This window comes from Dendronephthya gigantea, unplaced genomic scaffold, assembly GCF_004324835.1.
Source record: "Dendronephthya gigantea isolate DGI-Jeju-01 unplaced genomic scaffold, DenGig_1.0 000026F, whole genome shotgun sequence".
Taxonomy (NCBI): Eukaryota; Metazoa; Cnidaria; class Anthozoa; order Malacalcyonacea; family Nephtheidae; genus Dendronephthya; species Dendronephthya gigantea.
This window is the reverse complement of record NW_021163036.1, coordinates 120662-132940: the sequence shown is the minus strand read 5'-3', so window position 1 is coordinate 132940 and position 12279 is coordinate 120662. Positions and strand designations below refer to the sequence as shown.

At 38.1% G+C, this 12279-nt stretch overlaps 2 protein-coding genes across 2 annotated transcripts; both read right to left on the bottom strand.

The window, feature by feature from the left end:
• On the bottom strand, nt 1-5612 carry LOC114523082 (interleukin enhancer-binding factor 2-like). The gene is made up of 17 exons (XM_028543912.1): nt 5530-5612; nt 4485-4596; nt 3977-4033; nt 3834-3881; nt 3569-3646; nt 3333-3435; nt 3150-3218; nt 2568-2594; nt 2281-2370; nt 2078-2156; nt 1716-1809; nt 1502-1560; nt 1147-1216; nt 990-1034; nt 761-835; nt 662-686; nt 1-383 (listed from the first exon to the last, which is right to left on the bottom strand). The coding sequence occupies exons 1-17, from the start codon at nt 5532-5534 to the stop codon at nt 160-162; spliced, it is 1260 nt and encodes a 419-aa protein (XP_028399713.1). The 5' UTR covers nt 5535-5612; the 3' UTR covers nt 1-159.
• Nucleotides 5613-7401: 1789 nt separating this feature from the next.
• On the bottom strand, nt 7402-10556 carry LOC114523233 (protein toll-like). Its single transcript, XM_028544098.1, has one exon. It carries the CDS (start codon nt 10554-10556, stop codon nt 7950-7952), a length of 2607 nt encoding a protein of 868 aa, XP_028399899.1. The 3' UTR covers nt 7402-7949.
• Nucleotides 10557-12279: the final 1723 nt, after the last annotated feature.

Genomic DNA, 12279 nt, shown 5'->3' with positions numbered 1-12279 from the left:
TGGTGTCTCGACTACAGTTTAATTTACAATACGTTCACTCCAAACTAAAATTTAGCATAAAACACAAGTAAAGTCTAGTGTATAGTTTGTCGACGCAAAATTGACAGGCTAGAAAGATCACGATAATATTTGCAGTACGTATTCGTAAAATCACTCAATTCACGAAGCCATTGTTTCCATTTTTTCTTCAGCTTCGGCGTCTTCCACCTCGGCAGAAGTGGGGGTTCCAGAGGTGGGGTTCTCGCTCGTTGCCTCCCCCGAGGTTTCAGCAGATTCTTCGCTCTCCATCGTCTCACCCTCCTCTGGTTTCTCTTCCTTTTCGTAAGCTTTCGTGCCGGGTGTGACGATAACACCGCCCCAGCTCGTCACCTCCGAATCCACAGCTAAAAATGAAAATTAGAGTACGAATACAGCGTTTTGGGAACACGTTGCGACAGACAGAAGATTTCAAACGTAATCTCACAAAAATCCAATTTCTCTCAAAGAGAAAGGAATTAGGGCGGAATGCATATTGCAAAAGGAGAATCTACTTGGAAAGTCTTCACCTTAGCAAAAAATATGGAATAAACTCTCATCCATGATAGATAGGTATTGCACTGTCTGTTCATAGAGAATGCGTATGTGAACCTGGATTACAAACGCAAACCGAATGTTTACTTACCAACGGAAGGAACACCTTCTGATACCTATTACGAAATAGAAAGGTGTTATTGGTGTATCTAGTTCAAACAATGCAGTTGAATTATTGTGTAGCACCCACCGAGCCAAGAACTTCTTTAACAGCGCCATGGGATAAACATCGTAGGAGAGTTTGAGCAGATGTGGCAATGGCATCCTAGGAAATGACAAGAATGACAGAAGCCAAATCTAACAAGTGGGGACAGGAAACGAAGGGTGCTGACAGTTGGAAACAAACTACATCGGATATCTCGCCAAATAAAACAACTTAGTTCTTCCAGTTTCTAAATGATCTATATATTATGACTAACCTGTTCTTCCAAGCTTAGTACACTGTGAGCTCGGACATTTCCAGACTAAAAATAGAAGGAACACTAAAGATGAGTTTCTTTGTTATGCAATAATCTCTGACAATGAGTGTTAGGAAGTTGCAAATATGTGGAAGTTGCAAATAATCCGTCAACCCACCTCACAAGGATCGATAATACCAATAGATCCTGGAAGGAATAGTCCCGACGCCAATAACTGCAGTGCTCGTCTAATAAGTAGGTAATAAAATACAGCAAATATGGTATGACAATTGACTATATATTCTGTACGACGGTTCTTGAAAGCTAAGGAAACACGAGATCTTACTACAATCACAAGTAGTGTTTGTTTTTACGGTAATTAGGGGATGGGATTTTGCATGTTGTCAACCAAAAAAGCATAATTTCTTCACCGCTATATTATAAAGATGAATATCATGCACTGTCTGATTTCTTGTGGGGTTTTGGAAATGAGTTGGATTCCTACACAACGACTGTGGAAACCATGCAATTACCTGAACGCGACGTTGATTGTGACAGGTTCATTTGACACCGAAACTGTTGCCCTGTGTGCCTTGGAATGAAAAACACGGAAGTAAGAAATGGCGAATATAACAATTTCGGATTTCTTAAAGTGAAGAAAACCCAGTATGTGAGTAATGGATTTCACCTTATTTACATAGCGCGGAAATGCGGATGAATATTGTGAAATAAAATACAATTCATTACCAGAAGGTCGATCAACCAGGGCGTAAGGCCTTGCAAGCCGGTTGTATTAAATCTGTTTTTCATATCCTTCAGTAATCGGACCAAAATTCGAACTCTAAAACAGTGGAAAAGAGTGCAGTGCATAACGCTGTTAAATCTCTTGATTCCATGCATTCTTGTGTGATACACTAGTATGCATGGTGTTTGCCAAGGTATAAACAACTAAAGAAACTTCTTGGCAAAGCCTTAAGGCACACCAAAGGAGTGCTTATTTTCTGGTTGGTCTACTTAATCAGGGACTGAGATGATGGTCTATACTACCATCTATGTCCACTGAACTATAGTATAGAGTTGTTTTCCTGACTAAATTGCATAAAACTTACGTCGTGTGGAAAGCATTTTCCTCGAACCATCTCGAGTGTCGTATCGTTGCTAATGCACCCTCAAGGAGTTTTACATCGACTAGAAGATTAAAAACAGCAAAAATCAACGCTCGCGAAATAGTTTGACAATAGACGATAAGAGGTTTTAAAGGTTTGTGTTTGCAAGTTGAGTGACAGCTTTATACAAAGTAGCTACTTCGTACCGTGTGTATCTGGTTTTGCGTCCCGAAGATTTTTTGGTAAAGTCGTTATCAATATTCTCACGACGACACCGCCAGAACTTAAGTTAAAACCTGTGGAAATATATAAATGAAATAAAAATTGCTTTGTGCAGGATCATGCTAGATCACTGAGCTCTAACTATAATTGAGCTCAGTGTGGTAGAGACAGTTCTGTTTGCCTACTGTAAGTCTTACTAAAGTTGATAAAACAATAATTATACAATGGTCAATGCTAAGCATATACAATATTGTTTTGAGTAAGTACAAACCTCCTTCATTAACCTGAAGGGTGACTTCTATATAACACAAAAAAAACCTTTGTCAATGCGTGAAGAGTACAGAGGCCTTACACAAAAAATCCAAGTAAAATTCACAATCAGCTATAGGCTAACACAGAAGTGGATCGATGCGACTTATGCAATTGCATTAGTCGAAATTTCACATACACAAAAAATTAAATACGAAATTGGCGTAAATTAAAACTAGTCTAATTTGAGACACGTTGAAAATAGTGATGGTCAAATATACCTAGCATGGTCGAGTATACCTAGCATGGTTGAGTATACCTAGCATGGTCGAGTATACCATATTTCAGTATATTCAACCATGGTCCAGTATACCATACTCTGGTATATTCAACCATTGTATATTTAACCATGGTCGAGTATACCATATCCTAGTATATTCCAAATCACCTGTGCTTATGTGAACTGGTCTTCCTCAAATCATATTTGAATTAAATAAGTTTATTTCAGAGCCGATTTTAGTTTGTGATTATTGAATAGTGAAAGCAGTATATTCTAAAAAACAGGATATATGTATACAGTATATTACAATACACAGCTGCTTACCGTCCAAACCTAAACTTGGTTCTCTCAGTCCAATTAGAATTCTGTCTGCAACTTGTTGTATGCTTTCAACTTTAATGAGAACAAAAAATTTGATTACCACACATTGGATTGCAAACAATTGCAAAAAATCTAACAATCTTCAAAAAATCCTTGATGAATGCACCACTGCACTTGAATACTTACTGGTTGGTAATCTTTTAAGTATAACAGCAAGATCAGCAATAGGATGACCTGCCAACATTGTGCCTTTCTTATAGGAACCAACTGGTCGAACTTCTTCAATGCCCTGTTAAAGATTCAAGGTTGGGACGGTCATCAGTTGAATAGGGTTAACATACATTGTAAACAGTTGTACAGTACTATAGTGATTAGACCATTGTATCTTGCATGGTTTAATTTACATAACATTGATTGCTTACCAACTCTGCGGCATCTGGACTGACAATAAGTATGTCAATCATATCTGTTACTTTTGTGACCATGTTTAGCACAGCTGCCTAAATAAATAAATAGATACACACACCCCTTGAAATTTCCTGATTTTGCTGTGGTCAGCACAAGTTGAAAGAAGCAACTGCACAAAGTTTTGCTCTTCTTTACGATTTAAAAACCAGATATGATTTCTCTGTACAGAAACAAAGCTTGCTTAATTGGAATTAAAGGTGAAATTATGCAATTTTGTACCTGTTCATGTGAAGACTGTGTAAGTTCCTGGTTTCGTTTTAAGAGAGCCTAAAAATTAAAAGGAAATTATATGGAGTACAAAGCTGGAAAAAAGAACCAAATCTTATAAAAAAGGAACCACCAAAGTTGACAGGCACACATACCTGGGTCAAAGCAGATTCATCAGCCTCTGGAGCAGCTCTTTGAAATGCTCCGGATGCCTAAAAACGCAATTCACAGTAAAGGTATGTACATGTACCAGCAGTGCATAATTCCCACACTCAAATTTTATCTTCAATTTTTATTGTAAGGCAGATTTGGCACAAGGATGTGAACGTCCAAGACATTGTGAATATAGCAAATACATTTTCACATATACTCTTTGACATTCACATCTTCATACTAAATCTGCATATTGCAATGACAATGTGAGATGATGTTGTTGAAAATGATTTCATTTAGCAACCATTGGGATGTTGAAAGCTATATATGCTTTCCCAGGTGAGCACATTTGTAAACATTTAACTGGATGCTTTTTATAACAAAGCAGGTCAAAAGTTTAAAGGAGGTACTGTACTTTGTTAAATATTTCTTTAAAATCATTTAAAAAAAATGAAAGGCCTTAATGCAATCATTAAGTACAAATTTGGTGATTATATATGTATGCTGCACCTTAAAAAGATCAAATGGTGAATGTGTAACCACAAATTTTTGTCCAGGGGCAGGTCTAAAAAATGCTTGGGGTATATGGCCACCTCGACCACCACGTCTTCCACCTTTACCCCTAAATAATTGAAGGTATTATCATCAGATCAATCATTTGCTGTTAACAATAATTATCTAACAATGGTAAGGATATATAACTTCTTTCACAAAAGTGGTATGAAAATACATAAGAAAACATCTCAACATTAAACCCAAAGGCTTTGACGGGAGGTTATGTGTGACATACCACCCTTAGATTGAAATGTTGGGAAGTTTTCTTGTATATTCTAATCAATTGCTTGAGCCATAAATTCAATGAGAATAGTGGTAAGAATAGTTCAACAGTTCTTGTATGAACAAAGCCATCTAACAATTAACACACTTATCACAAAGGAGTATCATACTCAGGAATTTCAAGAAGCAATATATATTGTTATCAACAGTCACACACATTTTTCATGCAGCAATATTTTACAAAGTAGAGCCAACTTCAATCTGTCACAACAATTGTGGCAAGACCACAGTTCATTTTCTTATCAACAACATAGCATTGTATGTATAGCACACCTCTATGCAACTTCCCTTGCAGTTTTAACTGACTGTCACACTCAAATTATGATTGTTGTGCATCAGATGATTGCTCATTGTAACATTACTTGCAATGCAATCCTGGCATCACTGTTAATAATAGCAATGCAAGGCAAGTTGCATACTCTAACATGTCCTAGTTGCTAGCTTAGCAGGACGGACTTTGTGCAAAGGGCCACTACATTCACTAGTCCAACTTCAATGGAGACAAGCGTGCACAAGCAGACAGGCGTGTACAAGCAGATTGTCTTGTTTTGAATCGAAGATACACGTGAATGGATGAGTGTTTATAAACTTTATATCATGTCAAAAACAAAAGGTGAAATACTTTTTATAATGTAACAAGCTTTACGCCTTACCAAAAGTTGAAAAAGTATGATAGTTAGTCCTAGAAGAAAGAGCATATGGTATGTATGATATTTACCTCATTTTTATTTAAAAAAAGCTGAAAAAACCAACCAAAATCCTTACAAATTACAATAATAAACACGAGACACAACCACTCGGCGCCAGACTTCCCAGTTCCCTCCTCTATAGTCTATAGCGACCTACAGTACCGGGACCCTGTACCCCTATTAAACAAAACTAGGTTACTCGTGGGTAGAAATGCTGCCTAAAAGCACGTCATTGTTCGGCTTGCGAATGTATAAAAAAGTAATGCTTAAGGAACAGTAATTTGCTACAGGAAAAACGAGCACAAACATAACCACCATACCTTTGATCAAATTGATGCTTAAGAAGTGAGAGTGTAAAACCCTCCACTTGAAAATTGAAGGATACAATTTTTTTCAAAGTTAAAAGCACGAGTGGCTCTTTGGCTGACTGCCTTATCAGTCTGATGATGATAATCCGACTGGGATTAGATCACTTCACCGGCGAGTTCCTTGACCTTATAATCTTATCTTTCGACAGCCAGGCATAGAAAATAAACAGTTTAGGATTTAAGGTTCCATACTATCATAATATGTATAGACTATAGTCCTACAGAAGACATTTCGTGATTTTCGTCAGGCTGTTCTTTGAATGTCGATTATGTGGTTAAACCGAAATCCAGATTGAGGCTCGCGGTTGTATATCGCATCGCGGTTGCTAATAATATATGAATAAAGGCCCAGTTTCGGATACAAACCAACGAAGCAGGCGTTGCTAGCCTTGGTTTCGCATTTACAAATTACAACAACATTTCAAAACATTTTCGCATTTACAACATTTTTATACTATATTTGCCAGGATACAAAAGCGGTTTGTTGCTTACGAACTGTTCGAGCTGTCAAGGCTATTCAAGTACTTGAAATCTTGAAAAGTTACTTCCCCATTTCACGCCCACATTGTTTACCATGCACTCACGGCATCTAATCGACTGTTGATAAGGTTTTGCGAAGCTGGAACGCACGTCAGGGGATTCCCCAAAGATAGATAGTCAGATAGATATAACTTCTTATTTCCGGAACTGGAACTCTCGGTCGCTATCATTGAGGCCAATTTGAAGCCGAATTGGCAACAATGCTAATCCATTTTTATTGTTTTTGCCATTTTTGTCGGATTACTGTCAGTTGTCGTTGCAGTCTTTAACGAGTTAACTGCTGACAAAGCAAGCATAGATCAGATTAAGCAAAGAAATATCATGTTATTTTCCCAATCTTGCTTCCAGGTAGTTCACGTTCAACCAGTCCAGTTTATGTGCTGGACCGCCAATCATTGGAAAATCACTAAAGTTCTTGTCAATCAGTGGTTTAATAAATCACAGTAATAATTTTTACTCCTGGGCATTAAAAATAGCTTCATATATTTAGTCTTAGATAGAGAGGATACCAGACCGAGTCAGGTGGGGGTCCGTAGACCCGTAGGGTGTTTTGCGATATTTCTATTCAAATAGACTAATTTTATTGAAACTGAATTTCCATCTTATTCAGTTATTCGGCTTATGCACTAACACGCCTAGCTGACGGTATCTATTTCACTATAAATAAAAAATATATACAAAATAAAAACAGACTTTACGTTTATATCGTTTGATGTAACATCATGGGTACACTACTCAAACTATAGTTCAGTAAAAATTCATCTACTTATATACAACCATTTGATTTATACAGATATCTTAAGTGTTCTGGTAACGGTGTATTGCCACGAGAGCAGGCCATGCATTTCGGTACAAAATACAAAACAAATTCTTATTTCTAAAAATTGTAAATGAAAAGGTAAACAAATGGCCTTGAAATTTTGTTCTACCTTTTCAATGTATGATACTAATTGAATTTTATTTTGGAATAATATTGCGACTTGTCAACCTATTTCATAATTGTTTAATTCCCGTGTGAGATTTCATGACGCGGGAGTTAAAATATCAACTGATACGAAACTTGCATTTCATTATTGTGGTGACGAATTGAAAGCAAAACATTTCATTATTATATTGCCCACCAGACGAACCTCATACTTGTGGTTATGCACTTAATCAATCTGAAGTTTCTAATATTGCTATGCACTCAGCGTACGAAAACAAAAGCGGCATATTTTCAAATGATATCCGCAATCCTTTCATTGTGAGAATTCCCCGTTGCGGATTCCCCTGACCTGTCACAATTAAACTGGAAAATAAAGCGGCAATTTTTTTCGAAAAATCCAGTCCAGTGGCAGTGGAAAACCGCCTTAACCCAACAATGGATCAAGGTTTCACACTAAACTTATCTATGCCTAACCTTCGTGCAAGAAACAAACCGTTAAACAATCGATTGCAAGAAGCACACAATAACAGTGTATACATTGAGTGCAATCAGCTCCCCTTCCCGGGAAAATTAATTACAGTTATTAAAGGTTGCATAAATATAAAGAAATTATTAGTCAAACCATGCCAAGATGCCTCTCTTCAAATTCTATTCCCTCATTAGGTAGTCCCTCGTCACCAGTTTCTAGTTTCTTCTGCGGCAGCGCGTACTTCAACTGTTGCCAGAACCATTTACTCTCCACGCTCAGATACGTATTCGTCTTTAGATACAACTTCAACTCGTCATCCAAACTGTCCACATCAACATCGTCAAAAAGGACGACGATCAAATAATTCGCACGTCCCTTTAGGACCTTCAGATGCGCGGCACGAAATTCCAACATGCACCATTCGCTTTGTATGAAATTTCGCGATAAAACCATGATCATTCGACGACTCTTTTTAACACAGTCAAGGATAGTCTCGGCAATTGGTGTCCCCGGGATAAAGTCCCTGTAGTGAACGCATAATTTATACGGTGGATTGTGATCTTTTTCCAATTTTACTTGCAAAGTTTCTTCAACCCAAACTTTATCCCTCTCATTGAAGGAGACGAAAGCGTCGTAGATCTTGGACGGGTCTGAATCGTCCACGCGGTCGAACGGATGCCAGTTAAATCTCGTGTAAAGAATAAGCTTCAGTTCTTTACGAAAACGATACAGAAGAACGGCTGTAATGATAACCACGACTAGAAATCCTGCGACAACAAAGGAAGAGATGGCTGCTATACTTTCGTTAGGATTCTCTCCCGTATTGGCATCCTGCACACAAATAAAATCGCTGTCTTCAACCAAAATTAAGGGCTTTCCCTGATTTCTATCACCAGAGCTACAACCAACACTTTTTGCACCCCCAATAAATGCGTTCCGTTCTCTTTTTAACCAGTTTTTCATCCAAAGACTCTCACAGTCGCAGGTAAAATAGTTATTTTGTATATTGATTTTGGATAGGGTCAAATTTTGAATACGTTTTGGAAGTGTGGTTAACTTATTCGAATACAAGTATAATTCTTTTAACTTCAATTTGGAATCGTCTAAGGTAACACGTTCTATCTTGTTGTGACTGGCGTGAATTACGCTAACATTTTCCAAGTGTTTCGAAAGATTTAAGTTTCCAATTTGATTGTGCTCAATATTCAATTCGATCACGCCACCAGGAAGTTCTTCGGGGACTGTCGTAAGGTTCCGTTCCCGGCAGTTCACGAGCGTCGCAGAACCAGGATAACCTTGGTGATAGCAAGTGCATCGCTTAGGACATTTTGAGCAATTACGTCTCTCGCACCACAACTGGTTTGGATGGACATCCAAAATTTTCTTTCCACGCAAATTCACTGGCGTGTAACAAATCCAGCTTTCAAAATCCTTTTTCGTGATTTCTTTAACAGCTGTCGTCCAGTATCGAATCCACGATAGCAAACCTCGAGTTTTGCAGTCGCAATGAAGAGGATTTTCCTCCAAAATTATTCTAAAAGTTTTTAGCACGGACTCGAGCTTTTCCATTCTAAGCTTACCAAAGTCGTTCAGATCGAACCGTTCAATCGCGTTCCCTTGAAGGTTGAAGGTTTTCTTATTTCGAGAATTTGTTGTCAAGTCACGCGTGGAAGTCGTATCGATAGAGCTCCCTGTGTCGGTATGAAGAAACAAAAAATCGTGTCCGTTGAGTTCGTCTATCATTTTAACAAAACCAGCAAAGTTGATTTCGTTATACGACAAATCAAAAGTTACCAAATTTCGAACGTAAAGACCAAACTGTGGTACATCGCGCAACTTATTCTTACACAAATTAATTTTCTTCAGTGCGTCGAAGACGCCTCGGGGAATTGCGTTAGGCTCGACGACACGCAATAGATTGTTCTCGAAATCAATCGACTCCAATTTTTGCAACTTGTCGCTAAGAAAATTGTTTTGTAATGTGTGTATGAAATTGTTTTTCACGTTTAACTTTCGAAGATTTTCCAATCCTTCGAATATTCTTCCATCTAACGAGGTGAGGTTGTTTTTATTCAAGTTTATCGAAACTAGATCCAAAGTTTTCTGGAAAATTCGTGCGGGGATTTGGCTAATATTGTTCTCGCTCAAATCGACTATCTTCAAACCGATCACTTCGTCAAATATTGTCGAATTAATAGATCTCAATTGGTTTCCGCGCAGAGAAATTTTATCTACTTTCCCAGAGGGATTTTTCAAATGGTTCAGCTCTGGGTTGAATTCTACCATAAGAAAGCGCCGATAAACTCGCGGACTTATTGTCGCACCCTCAGAATAATGATCGTTCAATAAGGTAGTACGGGACAAATTTCTCGGAAGCTCCAAACCTTGGTTTGACCATGGGAAATCAGGTAGTGCCCGGAGATTATTTCCTGATAATTCCAAGGACTGTAAATGAGGCATAGTTTTTTTCAAAGTCCTCAGTGTTTCTGCCTCAAGGCGCATTTTGCTAAATTGTACTTCAGCCATTTTCTCCCAGACATAGGACAAAAACATTCGGGGCATTGTTTTGTTTTTCAAATTGTTCAGAACCAAACTCCCGATATTAAACAACCCTTCCAAGTCAGCCTCAGTCTCCCCTTTGTCTTCCAGTATAACCTGATTCCACATGTACAGGACACGCAAATCCGCAGCTCGTCCCCAGACTGCAAGGTCTGCACCGGACACACGGCACTGATTCCTCAGCCGAAGATACATTACCCGGTCCTTTGCAGTAAAATTACCCGGCCGGCAAAAAGACAGCCTTGCCGGGGAAAGGCAGTGGAATCGGACGTCATTTATAGTGACAACGGATTTTTTGAGCCGTTTTTTGAAAATATTTGCTACATTGAAATACAATGTACATTCCTCCGTATTATTCTTCCCTGAAACCTGGATGATTAAACTTTTAGTGTTGACAAATGTTCGCCCGCCAACTTTAAACAAGGGGCTTCGTTGCTTTTTTTCAACGCTGTATGAGACATCGCATGCGTTGGTAGACTGCAAAACCGTATTTGAGCAGCTGTCGTTGAAAGCACTCCGCTCAGCACGCACGGAAATATGAAGGCACAGCAATATGCCGATGCTGAACTGTAACATAATAAAGCTATCTTTCAACCTATGTTGAACTGTTCGACGTCAAGGTCAAATAACACTTAGAGGAACTTCGAAGCGAATAATTATATAATCAAACACACTTTAATGATCACCGCGGGAAGCGGGCGTGGCAAATCACATGCAAGGAGAGTGTAAAGATGTGGATTCCCAGCGCAATATACTGAATCAAACTGCGACGTACTGTAAACAGACCAATTATTTGTAATTCCCATTTTAGAACAACAAAATGCATCGCTTTCGCATTCCAAAATTCCACAACACTACGCGCAATTTTAGGTTTGGTGCGGATAAAATTGAAATAAAATCGAAATATCACAAACTTATATTCGTCTTGTCTTAACTGATCCATATGCTTTTCAACATGCTAATTTTTAGTCACATTTTATGTGTACTTTTTAAAATTGTCGACTGGAATCGATTTTCAATTCATAGTTTATCGACGTCGACATACTGATCATCAAGCCGAGGAGAAACCCGCTCTCTGTGGAAGTAGAACGAACGTCACCTTTTGATGAAATAACCGGAAGATTTACAGTACGCGAGCAGGCCAGCATGCGTCTAATTTGAAAAGTGCTGTAGTGTACACTTCACTACACATTCCACGTCACAGTCCAGGTTTTAGACTGTCGTTGCATCACACGTTTGCATATATTTTAACTTACAAATCGGTTTTTTTTGTTTCATACGGTCATGGCGTAGGTCCAAAAATCAACAACATGCAGTTCACACAATCTTGCATTCTTGAAAAATATTGTTACATTCAAGTTGAGAAGAATTTTGAAATTGGCATTCGCAAGTTTTGGCAAACAAATCATGAAATTCTCCAAGCAAAACTTGAAGAAGTGCAAAATGCAAATAAATTTGAATTCTCGGCTTTGAGAGAGAGAAAGAAAAATTACGAAAACACGAGGTTTCCATTCCACAAATATCTTAGCGTCTCGTGTTCGCACCAAAACCATTCGCACGCTTTTTAGCTGATCATCAACTTTCACTATTACCTAAAAGGAATATTCTTTTTTCCTATTTTGGTACATTTCCATACAGAGAGAAAAGTGTAATATTCCAGAATTGTGGTACTTAAAAGAAAGACGTCATTGAAAGTAAAGGCTATATATCAGCTGGAGACAAGAGCCGGAAAACAATATTATATGACATGAGTACCAGGAAAACGAAAGCGTTTAGAAACATTTGCATATCATATTAGATTTTCAGAGCTTGAAGCAAGCTTATAGAACAGAGATATTGTTTTTGAAATAAGGAATTTTTAAAAACATTAAAAAAACCTTGACTTCGGCGAAATTACAGTAAGAAATGACACCTTGAT